The sequence below is a fragment of the Ornithodoros turicata genome, chromosome 2, assembly GCF_037126465.1.
Source record: "Ornithodoros turicata isolate Travis chromosome 2, ASM3712646v1, whole genome shotgun sequence".
In the NCBI taxonomy this organism is placed as follows: domain Eukaryota; kingdom Metazoa; phylum Arthropoda; class Arachnida; order Ixodida; family Argasidae; genus Ornithodoros; species Ornithodoros turicata.
Window position 1 is genome coordinate 68863159 of NC_088202.1, and position 19629 is coordinate 68882787.

General features: G+C 45.4%; 1 protein-coding gene across 4 annotated transcripts in view; it reads right to left on the reverse strand.

Moving 5' to 3' along the window:
- The window catches only part of LOC135385529 (protein sidekick-2-like), a 50405-nt gene that overhangs the window by 19230 nt on the left and 11546 nt on the right, over positions 1–19629 (reverse strand). For 3 of the 4 annotated variants that reach the window (XM_064614887.1, XM_064614886.1, XM_064614888.1), the window contains 4 exons: positions 7561–7857; positions 7064–7222; positions 2851–3204; positions 480–565 (listed from right to left, as the gene is read on the reverse strand). In XM_064614887.1, coding sequence (XP_064470957.1) covers positions 480–565; positions 2851–3204; positions 7064–7222; positions 7561–7857 — 896 coding nt within the window. The remainder of the gene's footprint in view (positions 1–479; positions 566–2850; positions 3205–7063; positions 7223–7560; positions 7858–19629) is intronic. The other variant, XM_064614889.1, reaches the window with a different exon arrangement.

Consider the following 19629-nt stretch of genomic DNA (forward strand, 5'->3'; position numbering starts at 1 on the left):
GATTGTAGAGGGAATGCACACCACGTCGCACAGAGAGGCCTGCTGTTACAAGTCTTGATAACATCAACGAAAGACGCACATTGCACATTTGTTGCAGAAAATGTTGCACACAATACACAAGTTCCACAAAAATTGCAGAAAGTTGCACATTTTGCGCTGCTCTCGTACGTATTTACTAAATATATTTAATGAATAACAAAAACGCATTCCTGTGTATCTTTTTACACGAGTCAGACGATGATGATCGGAATTTTATGCCGCCGGAGCAACAAAGACCATAATCTCTTATGACTGTCTGACCGTCTGTTGTGTTATACTCTGCGTGCCCGAGATACCCGTATTTGTCTCCATGCTTTTATTATATGTCCAAAATTCGTACGTATATTCGCTATGGACGGTATTGTCTATCTGGCCTTTTTTCCTTTATTTTGTCTCTCTTTTGCGGGTTCGTAATTAGCGATGCAACGGAGGCTACTTACACGAAAGAACTTGGCGTCTCTAGCGGGATTCCAAAGCAGAGCTGTGGTGAGTCTGGTCACGTAATTACTTGTCACACTTTGTGGCTCTGCAATAGACGTTAAACGTTTTGTCGGGCACGTTGAATTGTTGTCACGTCGTCATCGAACACTGCGAAAAAGGGGTTTACTTCATGTCACTGGACAATCTGGCTCTCTGCACTCTTTAAACAGAACTGCATAACAAGCTCGTATGGTGGACGGCTCTTTGCCAAATATCATCCGGATTGCCATCGTTCTGTCCACGGGACCTAAAGGGACCTAACGAGAGAACGGGACCCGATTTGTTGAAAACGCGAGGCGTAGATTGTAAAACTTGTGTATAGGTCCGTGAATTGCAAAAAAATATCGTACTTCCGGCAGATTCTGCAAAACAGGAGCAAGAACGTTATCACTATGTGCACTCACCGCGGAACAACCGACGCGCCGAATCGATCGTTCTGCTTCATTGTGTGTAATGTTTGGCCGTCAGATCGCTCATGATCACAGTAAGGCTTGCTTATGATCATGATAAAGGCACGAGTTATCAATTATCTTGACCTTCAACGTGTTTTGTGTCGAATTTCTGCTTTAAGAGTGCAGCGACCCTCGGCGGAGCAGTCGTTAGCGTGTCCACCTGTTTACTGACCCAAAGGGTGCGGGCTCGATCCGAGCCGAGGACGTCACCAACTTGGTAGTAGGGTACAAGATGCTTAGACGCGCCTTCTTCCACGAATTACGTTAAATATGGAGTGCCGAGATTTCGGCACTTGTCAAAGAAATCCGAGGTGGAGAAAATTAATCAACAGTCCGACCACTTTGGCCTCGCTCATGATCATAGTCGTCTGGTTCTAACACAGAATACTGTTGATCAGCTGGCAACATTTTCTTCCTTTGAGGGCCGGTTGCGTCCGTTCCAGTCGATTTCGAAAGAATAATGTCATTTTATTACTCGTGGAGCAATGACAACGGCAACGAAAATCCCACCTTAAATAGTGGCGTGGTTTGGCTGTTATTCAATTGAATCCACAACAACAGCAGGCGGCGGATGTTGAGAGTATGACACAGTTCCCTCTCTGCAAAAAGGCGAAAACGTATGCACGCGCCTTTCTCCTCCGAGCACCGCCCTCTCACTCCTCTTGGTAGGAAGTGACGTCATGCTGTGGGAGCCCCTGCAGTTGCGGAAGCAGAGCTAATCTTTAAGAATCCGTTGGTTTAATATCTAAGCACTTTCCGAATTGTCCCTTTAAAGGGACTGTCGCGTTCGTCTTGGTAGATTAAAAAACTATGACATCGTTTTAATTCTCCTTTATCACCGACAACATGTCACCGAAAATACGACGCGAATTCTCGAGTAGTTTCCAATTTGATATTATGCACGGAAAGAGGAGGGGCTGATGTCGGGAGTACGCCGAGCTTAACTTGCTGGAAACCGGAGGAAACGTCACAGAGGCAACTCCAATGAGGGAGCACCTTTTGACGAGCGGTAGGCGGGCAGGCGTCTGCAGATCACGCAAAGTCCGAGTCATTGAATATCACTTCTGGTATAGCGCCGGATGTGTTCGTACAGCCAGGTACGTGATATCGTGTTCCACGCTACAACGTCACGTCAGAGCTCACACTCCTAAGAGATAGCCGGCATATTTACCTCGGTCTTTTCTCCTTTATATATTGCGGTGCGCAAGGCAGACAAGCTGGGAGAAAATCGCCCTCGCTGCCCTCTCATTCGTGTGCCTGGCCCACGTTGTACCTACGTCATCGTGATGTTATTGTCGCTATCGCTGCGGCTTCCTTAGCTGCAGTGGCAGTGTGAATCTTTAAATGGACCATGAAGAGATTATAAAAACCTCTGAAGGCATATGTAATGCAATCCTGGCCGCCAATACATTCACGACGCGGAGTATGAACCAATTAATCATTGGTTAGAGAAAGAATAGCAGAGGTATGAACTAAAGATCACGGCTAAAAAAAGGCAACTGCTGTGACCCTATAGTTGCGGGCGCGGCACAGAATGTAGATGTAGGCTTATTAAACTCTTATTTGCTCTGAACTCAAATGAGCACTGCCGCACTTTTGCATATTACAAGACGGAACAACAGCAAGCGTTTGGCTGCCCGCTGATTTTGCCTGATGCGCTGACATACTTCCGCATTGCTCTTCACCGGAGTACAATTGTTTTTCGCTGGTGGATTTCGATTCGATCGCTTTTGGTGCTCTGAAGCGGATACGGTTCCACGCTGGAGGCCATCCAGTAGAATTTGCCGTAAGCCCTGCTGTTCGATCATGCTTAGCCCGCTTTTTAAAAAAATGTTATAATCCTCATGTACACACTCTAGGGACACGAAATGCGACGTACCTGCTGTCTTTGTACGCAGAGAGAGCGTTGCCACCTTGCCAAATTTGTATCCCCACCTGGCGTCTCCCGATGCGAGATACGGCCTTAACAAGAACGTATAGTTGGTCGACGAATTCAGGCCGCTCACTGTAACTTGCCGCCCATCTGGATCATCGAGCTTGGGATTGAAGAACTCTGTCCCTGATTGAACGGCTAGGAAAAGCCCGTCCGGTCCTTGCCTATCTCCATAAATGAGTGCTCTCTGTTCTTCCATGGATGATGCACTGAAGGTGCTGCGATCCCGCAGTTGCCACTCCAGGATAACCTTTGTAGTTCCTGTGTGCCTTGCAGCCACCGTGAAGTGAAGTGTATTACCTGCACACGACACGTCGTAGCAAGTTGAAAGAACGTGATACTCGTTCAGTGTTACATGTGATGCTATCAGGAGAATTACACCGATGAAGCACAGGGACTGGACAACGATACTTTAAGTGGTGAACATTATAGCTGCGTGATCTACAATATCTATAAATACGCACGCCAGCACATCAATGCCTAAGGAAAGCCTGCCCCTTGAACTAACCGCCGTAGTATTGAGTGCACTGCGCCACACGGCCTGCACAGTGAACTAAGGGGAGCTGGATCTCGAGGAAGCATCCGCAACCTTCATTATGACATTACGGCCTGCATACTGGCATACATTCTCGTTAGCTGCAAGAGACCGCATTGGGGAGGCGCATCGTGTAAATATCGAACGGATATCCGTGCTATTGCTCGGTAGGGGTCGCTCGAGCACTATTTATGAAACGAGCTCTGGGGGTATCACCTGTGCGGCGGTCCTGGCTGAACGTTCATACGATCAAATTGTTAAACGCAGCATTCCTACCACCACATTCCTTCCTTTCCTATGGTACCAGCTAAGCGACTTTCCTAAGAAAGTTCGCGTTCTTCGGCTAGTGACACTTTTGAACGCGTTGCATATGATTTCCTAGTAAAAGCAAACGTGAGTACTTCCATCAACGCGCTTGATACTACACTCTAAATCGTTTCACACCTTTAGAGGTGTAAAATAGGTGTATTAACAAAGATCGCACCCCTTTCACACCCTAAAACTTTGTTTTGGAAGTTCCTGAGGGTGTAACAATAGTGTACTACACCCTCAGGTGAAATATGGTGATAACTGCGTCGCTTGGGTGTAGGAAGGGAGTATGTTTATTTTCGTTCACATGAACAAAAGTAAATATATTCAACAACAGGGAACGGAAAGTTCAGTACAAAAGTGCATGGCGTGGATTTACAACACGTCTACCACCTAGTAATGTATGCAGATCTAGAAGATCTGTTGAGAGAGTGCTTAAATTTCTTAAAACACGTTGCTCCTCATTGCAAGACAGAACAAATACACGATAGTGCTCATCATTCTCAACTGTAGTTAATGTTTGTATGAGAAAAATGGTATCAGAGTTAATAACATATATGCCTGTAATCTCAACGAACACGGGTAAGTCCTCCTCGGAAGGTTCTTTGGCAACAACACAGCCAACAGCAAATGTGTTATCATTATCAACTGCACTTTTCACATAGACTATAGATTCTGCGTGAATATCATGAATGTAACTCTGAATAGCTTCTGGGGCATGTTGAAGCAGTATCTACTTGGAACCATCAGTAGATGTGGCATTTCTGATGAAGGGCTGCGACCACACATACATTTGATAAAATTGATGTCTTCTTGCTAATGAAAGGGTTATATTCTTAAAATGTCGAGTTTTTCTAGCAACATCTTTAAAATGCTGGTGTTTCCCTTCGAAACGCATACACCATACAGCTAGGAGAGGACCAAACATCCTGATGAGTCGCGGATAATGAACAATGTAATGTATTTTACAGGGCTTAGATATTTGTGGGAACAACACTGCAAAGCCTTGGAGAAACGAATAAATGCAACGTTCTAAGTAATGAACATGCATATGGGGGAGGTGCTTGCTCATGAGAAGGTCTACAATTTCACGAAAAGATATACACAGCTGCCGTGCTTCATTGCCCATGCACAGCTGCCACGCCATACATGATTTTCTGTGCATGTTTACACACATATTTAATCACCTTGATGTAAATACATATATGGACCTCAATGTGATTATATGCAATATGCTGGTAATTGTCAATACACAGTTACCAGCATATTGCCACGAACCCAGCAGTTCTATTCGGCGTTACAACCTTTACACCCCAACTGCCACGGGGGTGTTAAAATACACCTTAAAAGGTGTGCGCCATGAACATTTTGATTTACACCCTTTAAGGTGTAAAACGATTTAGAGTGTAGAGTACAGTGTCCAAATACGAAACATGTTCGCTGTCGTCATTGATTTCGAACTTTTAAATTGTTCGAATATACAGGGTGTCCACGCTAAGTGTGAACAGATTTTTAAAAAATATGTATAACACTTTTTGCAAGATGAAATCAATTGCAATATAGCATATGCTGAAGGGCGCTCCCTAGCAGGGCATTAGCAAAGTCCAAAGGCAATGTCTTAATTAACTTTCATTAATTAACTTTTTAATTATAAAAGCTACAAAGTTGTCCCAATGAGAACATCTGTTCCTTTCGGTCACCTGATATCGTAGCCGTTTTCAGAAGAAAAATCCGTTCGATAGATCGCCCGCAAAAAATTCGTGAAGGAACGCCATTTTTTTCTTTATTTTGTTCATTGCGCTTCTTAGAAGACGCGTATTTCCTTCATTCCCAACGGGAGAGGAGGAAGGAGCACAGTGCCGCCTCATGCGTCGAAGATGAGCTTTAACTTGCGGAAACAAAACAAATGTATCGGGTGACTCTATCGGAAGTGGCCTTATCTTGGGTTGCATTTTCTGGTTCCTCTTAATCTTTTTCCAGGACGCGAGAGGCGATAGTGTGCTCTTTCTCCCTCTCACATTGGGGGTGAAAGAAAGACGCGTCTTCTAAGAAGCGCAATGAACAAAATAAAGAAAAAATGGCGTTCCTTCACGAATTTTTTGCGGGCGATCTATCGAACGGATTTTTGTTCTGAAAACGGCAACGATATCAGGTGACCGAAAGGAACAGATGTTCTCATTGGGACAACTTTGTAGCTTTTATAATTAAAAAGTTAATTAATGAAAGTTAATTAAGACATTGCCTTTGGACTTTGCTAATGCCCTGCTATTGAGTGCTCTTTAGCATATGCTATATTGCAATTGATTTCATCTTGGAAAAAGTGTTATATATATTTTTAAAAAATCTGTTCACACTTAGCGTGGACACCCTGTATACTACAAGTGTTGCGGAACGGAGGATTGAACTGCCAGGCAATTTATGAAGGGCAACAAACCTTATCACCACCGGCAAGAAGACGCCATCGCGGCACTCCAACTAGAATTTGAGCAGGGTCTTGCTTTTTTTGGAGGGTGGTGTTTGTCCGGCATTTGCTGGGTTCTTGAACTTTCTGTAGCATTTCGGGACGTATTTTTTGGGGGAAAAGGTGTTGGAATATTTCTGGCGGCATTCGGAGCTGTTGGGGCATTGTCTAGCCCCAGTGCATACCTTCCCTGGACCAAGCATCTCAAAGTCTTTTTCGTTGTTTGTGTTTACTTCAACAGTGATGAAAACAGCGAAGCAAATTGTGATCTAACAAGACGGTTTTCGGTTTTTAGGTGCTGTTTCGATCACGCCAGCTTAAGGCTGTGCGTCACCGTGTGTAAGCGCCGAACCGTTGCGGAACTGCCTAGTGTCCCCCAGTGGTACCGGGTACGACGTCTCCGCACCCTCACCCCCCGCCAAGCCTAGTGCGGAGCAGAGATGAGGCAAGCAAGCTACCTCTGTAACAGAATAGAGACAAAAGAACATCACTTTTCGTTTGGAGAAGACATGCGCGAGCTAAACTTCTTGGGTCGAGATGTTCGGCGTATCAAACTGTATGCGATATTTTTTTGCAACGAAGACATCCTCGCTATCCTAGCATGTGTTTGGTTGGCACCTTCAGGGTAGTTAGACGCTTTCAGCGTTTCAGCATGATATCGGGATCGTGGAACATATATTGGTACGAACTATTGAAAGAAGCTATTTGTCTTGTTACAACACCTTCATAAAGATAACTCTAAATCCATTAATGGAATGGTTTTACTTGCTCCAGCGCATTGGTTAGGCTGCCCGGTAAAAAAATTCAATGAAAATACCCTTGTGAAACTTATGAAGTGACGGAGGAATGCTTACCACACATCTCCTTCATTTCGTCCACACCCTGCAAGCAGTCCTGGACTTCGTCACACATTTTCCCGCTCCCCACGGTGATGCTTTTTCTTCGAAATAGCATGTCCAAGCACTGAACGTCGGTTCCTTCAAATCCTTCGGGTGAGTGTCGTACTTCTAAATCTTCGATAGTAGAAACGAGTAAAGTACGAAAAATAGTGAGTAATGATTCGTCGTTAATTCCCTATGCGGCACGACAGCAAACTTCGATTTCGCATCAGGGGAGTTTAGCGCCACCTACTATAGCCTTCCGCCTACTCCTATCCCGCTCCTATCCCTAGGATTTTGTCTTTCGCGGAGAATAATTCATGGATAGTTGATGTCATGTGTTGAAGCATGGAAATACAAACTGAAAATGACAGGCATGCTACACCAGCAATTGTGGGTCAGTTATATTCCTTCCGTTCCTGGTTTCTTCTTCTTTCGATACGATTCATGCTCATCCAAACTTACGGACTTACCTAGTTTCGGTGTGTCTAAGATGACAGTGACTGCTGGTCCAACTTTAATATCTCCATTGGACGAGTTTACGAAAGGCCTCATAATGATGGTGTATTGTTTCAACGGCATTAAGTTTCCGAGACGATATGTTCGCAGCGTGGAAGTTCTCAGCCGTGTAATGGCCAACTGATCGCCAACTTTTCGAGTGATGAGGAAACCGTGTGGTTGCCCATATAAGGAGTAAATACTCCACCCAAGTTGGACTGAGGTGGCGTTCATCTCTCTGACCTGGAGTTCTGATATCTGAACATTCCCTTCTGAAACAGATGTGAAAATGAGACACCTTTCCGCACCTTTTATTATTCAACACACTTAGTACGTAGCGTGACAAAGGAACGTACACAGGGAGAAGTTTTGTGGGTAGTAACTGCAGTTCCGATAAATCGAGATACGAAGAAATTGTTTCAAGTAAATGGGCTGAATATATGGATGCGTCCACCCTGTGTATAAAAACTTGCATACGCTCGTATATTTAACTTCACTAGTTGTAGCAGTCCCAGTTACAATAAATAAATATATAAAATAAAATGCTACCACATCAAAACCAGTTGGTGAACTGAACTTGAGAAGCTTTTTAAATGTCAGATATGCCGATATTTTTTGTGCCATAGAACTGAACGATACTCACGCTGTGTGTCCATTAGGCAACACTGAATATGAGTGCGAAATATTTTGTTCAACTGTTCGTAGTTTTTTAGAAAAACATTTTTTTTTCCAGCCCGCCCGTCAAATCGTCGACAGACCCCGCGCACGGGCTGTTTACTAGGCGAAAATACATAAGCAGTGCCGTGTTGTCATTTTATCTGAAGTCCATAATCTTGCTTCAAATCAATATAAAGTAAATATGACTATCCATATCTTGCCACTAAACTTGTGTTTTTTTTTGTTTTTTTGTTTTTTTCTGCAGTGGTGAGCAACTCTGAGGACACAAGAAATGGAATCTCTTCGGCATGATTAGCCCTCATCTTCTCATGAGAATTCAGTGGATGATGAATGGTTCATGTTCTCAGCCACATGGATGCTTCAACAAATAATACACGAAACTCCAATAAGTGCCAGGGCCTGGGGTTGACCGTGGACCCTCCTGATTACCGGACAGGGACGTTACATTTCAGGTACTCATTAACTTTCTTTGTGAATTACTTGTTGACTTTGTCCGATAAGCTCTTGGAGGCCCTGTGTGTTGTGTTGTTTCCTAGATGGGGCTCGCCAGAGCTCGCTTGCTTATCTGTGAATGCTGAGACTTGTGTTGTGTTCGTCCGTTTGTGTGTTCCAGCCTCAGAACAGTTACTTTCGATCAGGTCAGGTACATTTCATTTACCGGGTACCATCTCGGCAAAGGAGAGCGAGGAGGAAAGCACGCGCCAACGAGATATCGCGGAATAAATGCCAAGCACATCCGAACGACGTCTGAAGTGACGGCGGAGAAGTTACTCAGACACGCGACGGAGGATGGTGCTGAACGCCGCGTAGCTAGCAGACGCAGTTTCTCGTCGGAGAAATTCTGTGGAGCGCGCACAGAATCTCTCGCGGCAGAGGAGTGCACGAGAAGACGTGACTTTGCTCACGTGCACCCAAGAAACTATGACGCCGCTCCTGTCGTCCTCGCGCCTCCGCCGAGATCTCGCCCGAAAAAGTCGCTCTTGCGGATACCCGGTTAGACATGGCAAACAGGAAGCAGTCTTTCTCAACGCAGTTTCGCAGTGGCCTTCCTGCACCACTGCTGCAACCATAAAGTGTGTACGTAAAGCCGCAAATTATATTCATTGCCCTTTCATTTTGTGATACGTAATACTGTTCAAGTTCTGTCAGAGGAGTGCGTAATATCAATCCCAAAATTCACGGTCCCCCCCCCCCCCCCCCCCACCGCCGGCGCACTCCGCCACTATGCTCCGCGGGAAGCGCCCTTACAGGATGTGAATTCAATGGAAAACAGCGTTTATGCCAATTAACAGCCAAACAGAATAAAAATTTGAAGATGTCATCGTCTAATGGAGAAGAATACCATGTAAAGAACCCCTGGAGACACGAAAGGCGCTAGCAGAATACTAACCTAGTGCACCCTGGCCAAATGAATCTTAATGCATTGTGCCTATGGGGGTTCCGTCGATTTTTGCACAGCGCCCATGTTTAGACTACGATTTTTCGACAAAGACGGTCAAACTCTGGAAATGTCATCGCCTATTTTTGTTCAGTACGTCCTCCAGGCCACATACCAACCACGGCACGATGTGTGAGTGTTAATCCTGATGCACCCAGCACCTTCAAAGTTGCGACTCAGACAGGGTTCCCTTCCTAGGCGCTCGACGGACTAAGTCCCAGCATTATCGTAATACGCATGCGCTGAGACTGTACGGCCGGTCTGAAGGAATTCGAAAGGCGAACGGTCATTTTTTTTTCAGAACTCGAAAGGGCTGACAGAATAGACAACTTTATGTTGAGTGAGTAATATACAAATGATACCGTTTTGTATTTTATATCGCTTTTATATTAAACTATACAACTTGATAAAACTGTCCATTTCGAGGGCCGTTTTGGAAGCGATTTTGTCAAACGCGACCTCTCAGGGTGCAACAGGGGAAGATACGGGGTTCAAACCCCGTGATCTTACTTTCACATGTACATATTACAAAATGAGCTTGGACATCTTTAATACTATATTTATATCAAATGATATTAAGCCTCGAGGTTGACGAAATTGGCCATTTGGCCATTTCGACTGCCGGTTTGGAAGCAATTTTGTCAAACGCGACCTCTCAGGGTGCAACAGGGGAACAAGATACGGGGTTTATACCCCGTGATCTTACTCTCACATATACATACTACAGAATCAGCTTAGGACATCTTTAATATTATTTTTATATCAACTGATATTAAGCCCCGATGTTGACGAAATTGGCCACTTGACCATTTCGAGTGCCGTTTTGGAAGCGATTTCGTCAAACGCGACCTCTCAGGTTGCAACAGGGGAACAAGATACGGGGTTCAAACCCCGTGATCTTACTTTCAGATATACAAATTACAAAATCAGCTTAGGACATCTTTAGTATTATTGTTATATCAAATGATATTAAGTCCCGAAGTTGATGAAATTGGCCATTTTGCCATTTGGAGTGCCATTTTGGAAGCGATTTTGTAAAACGCGACCTCTCAGGGTGCAAAAGGGGAAAATGGTACAGGGCTCAAACTCCGAAATCTGGATTTCATGTATACATTCTGTAAAACCAGCTGAAGGCATTTTTGATGAGCTTTTATATTTTTATATGAGCTCATATTAAACCCCAATTCGATAGCATTTTCTTTCTTTTTATTTTTATTGCCTTCGCGAGTGTCGTTTTGGAAGCAGTTTCTTCAAACGCGACCTCTCCGTGTACAGGTCCCGACAAAAGTTTACGGAACACTGGAGTGGTGTATATAGTCATCTGAGCGACACGGTTGCTGCAAACAGGAGCAGATAGACTTACAAACAGGTGACCGGGTAATCGACACCCCTGTCAGTAAGTGTGTCCACTCCCGTTCACCGCTAGGTTGTCGCTGAGATCAAGAAATACGTCGCTCTGGTGTTCCGTAAACTTTTGTCAGGATCTGTACAGGGGAAACAGGTACGCCCTGGCACCAGGATTAAAGGGGCTCTCGCACGTTTTAAAGGGCTCGATCTGCTGCCGAACGTTGCGGTAGCCTCTGTTACAATCCCAGTACAAGCCGTTATAGTATCTTTTTGGCACCATGTGATGTGATGTGATGTGAATAAAGAAAAAAATGGGGATGTTAGTTTCGACGAAGTCAAACTGGCTACCCCAGTACACTTAATTCAGAAAGTTCAAACCGATGATGAGATGATGAAAACACAAAGGGATGATGTCCAAAGACGAACAGAGATGATAATGGAGTTCAACATGTAGGTCAAAAGTTCAAGAGCTGCGCCCAAGTGAGAGTAAAGTGGCGGAATCGCCGGGGGCACACACGACACATCACACATTCACAGTGTCATAGGATGTCCATAAGCCCGGTTGCATGCAAAAAGTCTTCAAGTGCCCTTAGCGCCTTGTCGGACGAAGGAGGACCTAACAGTTTCGTGATGTCGAAGGCTCGGGAGTCCACACGAGAGAGGCTTGTCTCCATGGCCTTTTGGCACCATGATACAAATCATTTGAGTCATTGGAAACGGCCCTGCTGCCGCCTTTTCCAAATTTTGCGGCGGTTTCCGATGCAATCACAGGAGAGGGGCATAACATAAGCCATCGCGTCTTTATATGTGCGTAAAATGTCTGCCACCATGATTAAAGGAGTTTCTGTCCGTTTTAAAGGGCTCTGCTGCAGCCTTTTATGGAGTTTGCGGCCGCATCCGTTATAATTCCAGTAGAATGGCAATAGCATAAGCCGTTGCGAATACGTATATGACTTTGGAACTATGATACAAGGGGTATCGACCGTTTTAAAGTGCTCTGCTGCTGCATTTTCCGTATTTTGCTGTAGCCTCTGTTACAATCCCAGTAGAAGGGCATAGCACAAGCCATTGATGACATGTCATTGGCAGCATGATGCAAGGGGTCTCGCCCGTTTTGAAGGGCTATGCTGCATCCTTTTCCAATATCGTTTTTCCAATATATGAATCGTTATTGTAAAGGGGCACGTTATTTTATTCCCCCCATTCCACCAAGCACTGGGGTAGAGTATCGCCTGTTGCGATGAAACTCCCCACTCTCCAAGGCCGAAAATAAAGTTGTTGTTGTTGTTTCCAATATTTGCGGTCGCCTGTGTTATGATCTCGGTAGAATGGCATAGTATAAGTTGTTGTTAAAAAAGTCTTTGGCAGCATGGCACAAGGGGATTTGCTCGTTTAAGAGGGCTCTGCTGCCACGTTTTCCGAATTTGGCGATCGCTTGTGTTATAAGTCCAGCAGAATAGCATTGGACCAAGCCACTGATAACTTTCTTTATTTCGCTCCATGATACAGGGAGTGTCGCCGGTTTTAAAAGGCCTTGCTGCCGCAGTATCCGAATTTTGCGGTCCCCTCTTGCGCAATCCCGGTAGAAAGGCATAGCATAAGCCGTTATGAATATGCCTTTAGTACCATGATACAAGGGGTTTCGTGAGTTTTAAAGGACTCTGCTGTCGCCTTTTCCGAATTTTGTTGTCGCTTCTGTAGCAATCACAGTATAAGAGCGTCATAAGCCGTTTATAATATCTGTTTGAACCATGATTAAAGAGGTTTCGCCCGTTCTAAAGGGCTCTGCTGCGGTCTTTTACGGATTTTGCGGTCGCCTACGTTACAATCCCAGTGGGAAGAGCAATAGCATAAGCCGTCTCGAATATGTCATTCGCACCATGATACAAACGGTTTTGCCTATTGTAAAGGGCTCTGCCGGTGCCTTTTCCAAATTTTGCGGTCACCACTGTGAAAATCCCGGTACAAGGGCCTAGTATAAGTCGTTGATATTGGCTTCGCTATGCAGAACACACCAGTGACTCTTTGTGGTGTATTCCTTGGATGCCCCTGCCATCATCGGGGTTGCAGAAAGGTTACTTTTTACTTTTCCCAAAGAAGTTGGAAAGTGATGCAATGTTTCAGAAGGAGTCTGTAGGTCATTTCTTGCAGGTAGACGTGTAAGCGAATCATGTACTTCTCTATGCGTGCTGTACTTAGAGAAAAATTGGTTGATTTCCATGAACAGTGAAATTCAAACGGCTTCGTAACGGATATGTATTTTCATCTATGATGTCTTTTCCTCAAACTTTAGCACCAGTGCTCGTAGGTGTCTGCTGCCGTGTAAATGTTCGGACTGCCGGCGATTTGCCGTGCAAGTTCACTTTTGTGCCCCGTATCTTGGCAAGTTTTTTTCCTTGCCATGTCGTCGCGGCTCTCTCATGCTGAATTCAAACGGCAGGTATCAGCTTTTAGTCCGTTGCACAACTCGTATCAGCACCGAAGAGCAACGACAATTGACTTCTTTGCCATTGTTGTTGCGGCTGGCATAGAAGCCAAGATGCGGTACACTCTAAATTCGGCACCCGATATGTACCGCATGAAAGAGGACCCGCACCTGGGCCAAGCGTTACACGTGAGGTACAGTCCTCAACCAGCAGGTACAGTTTGCGACCACTGCGAAATTCAAGCGGTACAAGGGCTCCGAGACCCATCCGTACCGGCTAGGTACCTTTTAAGCGCGGTCTATAGCAGCTGTAGCTCATGTGTTGTGGGATGTAAGGCAATAAACTTTGTTTCTTTTGTTCAGTTACTCTGTCAGTGTTCTTCGGGGTTACGGCGGGTCGAATACGGAACCACCCCGGGTTTGTGGGCCGAGGTTCCCACAGTGTACCGCGTGTTTCCGGCGCATGAGTACGAACGCCTCCTCACCATCTCCATGCGCTGCAAAAATATTTCGCGTGATTCCGAATACCAGTCAATAAATTCCCTTATGCAGCAGTGCCGTAATGGATCAGCACTATCATTCTATCAAAGAAGTGCAATAACTAGAACCCGTGACCGTGAGGGATCGCACGTTTGGGAAGAATGCGTTTCTTGCAACCGCTGGCAAATCAGTTTGTTTTGAAACGTCGGGGAGCGAGGACGAGTCTGCTCGGTCTTTGAAGCAAATCGTTCGACGCTTTCAAGATTCGAGTCATTTAAGGTGCGTATTATATCTAGGAAGTAATTATTCGTCTGCACGACGCATTTTCGTTCATCTTCGCTCTGGTGCCCAGTGGTCCTGATCACCGGCAGGCTGGACACAACGACTGAGGGACGGAGACAACGAACTTTGCGCTTCATGCACGAACGTTGATGCGTGAATTAGAGAAGCCTAGATTGCACTTTATACCTGGATTACACAAGCAAGTAGGCATGTTTTTCAGGCAGGCGGTTGTTGAATTTTTTTACATTGTATTTTCTTCTAGGTTACGTCCAGGCGATGTCGTAAATGGGTGAATCAATCATCATCTGTGGTTGGTGTTACGTTCTGCGGAAGAAACGGAAGAACAACAATCCAAAGGTGTGGAAGAGGTAAAGAAGCGTGACCACAGAGCAGCTGCAATGGTGAAGGAGAGATGCAGTGGTCAGCGTTCATCCATATACGTTGTGCCCCGTGTGTTCGGCGTTTGTGCATCATGACAATGCACGCTCGCGATGGACAAGCATCACCCCTGAAATGGATGTAATTTTCGAATAAAGGTATTTGTTTGTGATATTTACACTGTACACTGTAGCTTCCTGGGGCTGTTAATATATCGTAGAGGAGCGGAACCACCCCGACGGGTAGGCCTAAATCGCTGCGCGCTATCCGTTGCATGTGCCGCATGTGAGGGCGCGTGAACCTCTTAAATTTAAGAGGTACATTTTTTAAAAAATGTACGTCTTGGCCAATCGGTACTTAATCGCTACATATGCGTTACCTGGTTTAGAGTGTACCCGGCGTGATAAGATGTCTGCGTGATTTCGAGTGGAGCGAACCATAGGGGGTATATCTTTATGGATACATATCTATGGGTGTATGCATTGGTGGGAAAGCAGTATCAGGAAATCTCATGAATTACAGGAGGGTGGTTGGAAAAATTCAGGGGGAGTGTACACCTCCCTGGGGGGTGAGGGTAATGGAACCCCTGGAGAGGACCGCAATTATAGCAAAGTACCTTAGCGTAAACAGCTGAGCGGTATAGTTATTAGGCATTCGCATATACAATTGGTCAATGAAAAACTTCACTTGACACACCAACAGAAACAAATGAGCTTCTTTTCCAAATGAGACACTGAAAATTTGAAATGCGTTTCAAGTTCTTTGTACATACTTCACCTTCGTACATTCTTCACGAACGATTATCCCAACGTTCAGGAGCACTGAAATTGTCGGTTTACACACTGTATTGTTGATTTTGCTTGCATTTTCAACGTGAAAAAGAAGCTTCGTAGCTAGCTTCGTAATGGAATCAAAGTCTTGAATTATGACAACAAATTCGACGACAGCGTGTAACCTAGTTTGAAGTGAACTTGTGGTGGCATTTTAGTTCCCCTTTAACACATCCGTCACTAGGGGTGCGGATCAGCCGCGTATGCCACCATTTTCAATAGCTTGCAATGAAGATTTTGAGCCTGTGAACACTGCCCATTTCCGCGGGATAAAATGAACGATGTGCTGCAGAAAGAAAGGTATGGCATAGAGTTCTGCAGTTGTTGATGACGTTGGATGCGAAAGGCGTCGTCCTTGCACTACTCCTTCGGATGGTACGACGAATGCCGAGGCGGACTTGCCGTGTCTGTATGCGCTATCGGTATATGCTGCTGCAGACGTAGAAAAATTACAAGAGCATAAAAATGGGCTCGAAGGACTTGAGGGGGAACCTGATGTCTTCGTCCCACAAGGTTACAAGACTTACGAATGTGGATGGTATAGGCAGAGACCAGGGGGCTTCCGACGCGGTGTTACGTCCTTAGCTACGAGGTCAGTCAGACTCTGGCGTATCCTCTGCGCTACTCGACAGAAGTCGCTTTCAGGGCGCTATCGAATTTTCCTGAAGAGCTGGTGACAGGGGTGGCACTCTCGTTGGCGACTCGTCACAGCATCAAGTCACAGGAAAGCGACGAACCGATGGTGAGGCACTATAGGGTGCCTGAACGTGACAAAGTTGAACACGAGTTGAACATGAGATGAACAATCGTGAGTCTATCGTGTGTCCTTCTCGTCTTGTGTTTCCCCTCAAACTCAAGGCAAAGTCAATGTCGTGACAAAGTTGTGCAGGCTCGTTCGAAGTCGTGTCCTGGGGTGCCGCAACCGACATGGGAGTAAAAGCTCATAAGGGTCGCAGGAAGGACGAGGCTGCGTTAGCTGACAGCAGCGCCGAGACGCAGGGTGGAGAAATCGCGCCGTGGGTTTGGCTGCCGCGACGTACCGCGTCCGGTGGGCGAGCGCGAGGCCCTGATGTCGCGGCCGGCGGGAGAGGGGCACCACGTTACCGGGCAGATCTGGGGTCGTTTGCATAAAACAAGACGAAAACGAGTACGATATCAGGGTGAGTTCGTACTCAAATGAGCGAAGTCTCAGATCTAGGACCGTGACAATTGCGTAGACCATTTTGAGACTGCTCTCGTCTTATGCTCACCCGAAATCAAACTTGAAATCGGCACCACGGCAACTGGCGTGCTGAAATTACGTCATGCGCTCAACCGTACAATGCCGTGGGGGATAGAGGTCTCCGTACAGCACGGATGTCGCAGCGGACGGCGTATACGACACACGGAGATTGTTTACTTCTCGTAGTTGTAATGAACGTCGTCATTTGCCCCTCAGTGTCAGTCGTTTCAAACTATAGGATGTAGGGCCAAATACCACTGAATCGCGAATTGGTACAGTATAATACACCCGCGTAGCATTATCTCATCTGCCGAAGGCACAGACAGCTCGCTTTTCAGATTGGTGAGGTACCATCATCTGGTCCTGGCTTCAGTTAGCGCCGATAAACAGGCTGAGTGCGTTACAGAGTTCTACGCTTTCTTCACATCTAAGGACAGGGCAAGGGACAATGCGTTTGACTACCTCGCCTGCCTTAGTCCAGTGGCCACTTCAGCAATTGCGTCCGATGTACCCCTGCCTTTCCTGAAGGCTCCTATATGTTCAGTGAAGTGGTGAGCTTGCTCTAAACCCCCATGACAGCCTCTTTTAAATAATTATTGCCCGTACGTAGCTTGCCAACACACGATGTTAGGGCGATGGGACGATTCGAGGACAGTTGTTCAGGCGGTCTGACCATCCTTAATATAGGCACGGTCCCTCAATAGTCTTTCTGGTCAGGAAACTTAGCTCGAATATAATAGGCAAGGTAACCTAAGGACAATTGCTTCCGCGTGGGGCTGTCGCGTCGTCCAGGGAGAGACGGCCTCGTGGAGCAGAGGACGTTTCCATAGCGCTACATTATGTTTCATTTGATATGCTACTTTTTAAACTTCGTTACGGATTCAGAGTTGAAATAATCAATTCTCAAATCGGTTCATGAACTGAGTCAGCACAATCCAGTTCAATGAAAGTAAATTTGCAAGTTTTCTGCGTAGATTGAAACTTTCGTTGTTGTCGTTAGATTGCAACTTTCCAAACGCGTGATTATCTTGTTTTCGTCGTAGCAGTTTGCCGTAACTTGGACGGAGATAAAACTACGAGGCGATTCTATTTCGGCGCAGATAGACGAGACTTCAGAAGAAGTACTTATAGAAATCCTGTATTTTGATTATCTGAAGTCGTCTCTGGCGATATGAGAGCCGGCCGGGATACACCTGTTCTAAATCGCATTGCTTGATCGTTTTCGGTGGAGAAATAAACTTATGTTGTTATTCGATGTGGTGCGGTGCCCCACACATGGTTCACAATAACCGATTCATTATACTATTATCGCATTGTAGATAGCCATCTTTGCGTACTTTGGGAATGGATGTATCTACGTACTTAAGATAGCAAATGAGCTCCTTCCCTTTAAAGCAATGCAGATGATCATCCCATGATAGCCTTTCTGAAGAATACTTCAAGTATTTCTACTGTTTTTGAAGTCTGGATTGACTGGCGTGCCTGTTGTAATGAGAAATGAGATTCCAACCTGTGACAACTGTGAACAACGAACCTGTGACCAACTGAAAGTGATTATGGTGAACTGTATGGTGTACCACAGCCGACCCTTGCACTGAACGTGTCATCGCCATGTGTCATGTGTTTAGTCGTCGTGTGTCTCCCGTTTTTCTTTTTTCTTGCCTTTTTTTCTCTCTCTCTCTGTGGCAACGTGCCGCCCGTCTCGGCAAGCAGACCGCCCTCTCTTTCTTATTTTTTTATTTCTTTAGGTGAACGATACCCGGGTATTAATAAGGTGTCATAATGACGTGTGTATATGTGAGTTTCTTGACGACATTCCATTTGTTACTTCTGTGGACGACGTGAGGAATTTTTCTGAAGACAATGATCGCACAGATTTTCAATCGGAACACGGAATATCCAGTGCACGCTATTTTCAGGAAGGAGGGCCAGAAACCCCGTTGAAGCTTCTTTCCGGAAGGTACGTGAAGGAAATTTTCTTATATATAGTTTTTGCTGTATGTGTGTGCGTACGTGTGTGTGTGTGTGTGTCTTGTTTCAAAGGAAAAATTATGCTTGAATATCTCGTGAATGGAAAGTGACACTTTAGAAGTGGATGTAATTTTGAATTTCTAGTATTTGTGATACCGTATTTTCAGATTCCCTACGATGCATTTCAGATCGATTGCACGTCGCGTGATAGGCACTGAGAATATCGCCAAGGCCTGCAGCGAACGGAAGCGGATGGGAAAACCATCAAGGCGTGAGCCGGAACAGCAACAAACGCGGAATAATGTGAGTGTTTACATATCGGTGTATATCGGCAGTGTGTACATATATAACGGTGTATTATCGGCACCAAATTTCTGTCCTTCTGTTGCTTTCCATTCGACAACGTGCCTGAGGGTGCTGCTCACCAGACTGTTTATCCCTCTGGTTCGACAAGCATTTATCGTTACTTTTTTTTGTTGAAAACGCATACGCATATTCTTGGTATGCATAGAGCTACTAAACTGATTTGGAGGCTCTAGGTATGCCTGTGGTCGCAACCGTCTGCGTTTTCTGTATGGCAATTTACCGTAATGAACTTTTACAGTTTTGTCACTGCGTGGAGCAAATTACTTTCGTAGATGCAGACGTGCTCACTCAGTTTGGTAATCACTATTCGGTATTTCGTGTATTATTTTGTATTACTTCTTTGGTTATCGTACATGAACTGGATTTTATCTCTATGTGCATACCTCCAGTGCTTCAAGAGCAGAACGGAGGAAGGCGAAGAAAACAGAAAGAAAATGAAGTGAGTCGCGACACTGAACGACAATAAAGTGTCTGAAAAATATTTAGAACCTGATGACCTCAATACCAATAAAAAGTCTTTGAACACAAAGTCGTGCTACGGGTGCTCTGTGTTGTCCAATTCTTTCGGGTCCAATCTGTGGAAACCTCAGGCCCTGAGGTAACCGCAGGGATTCAAACTTTGAGGTA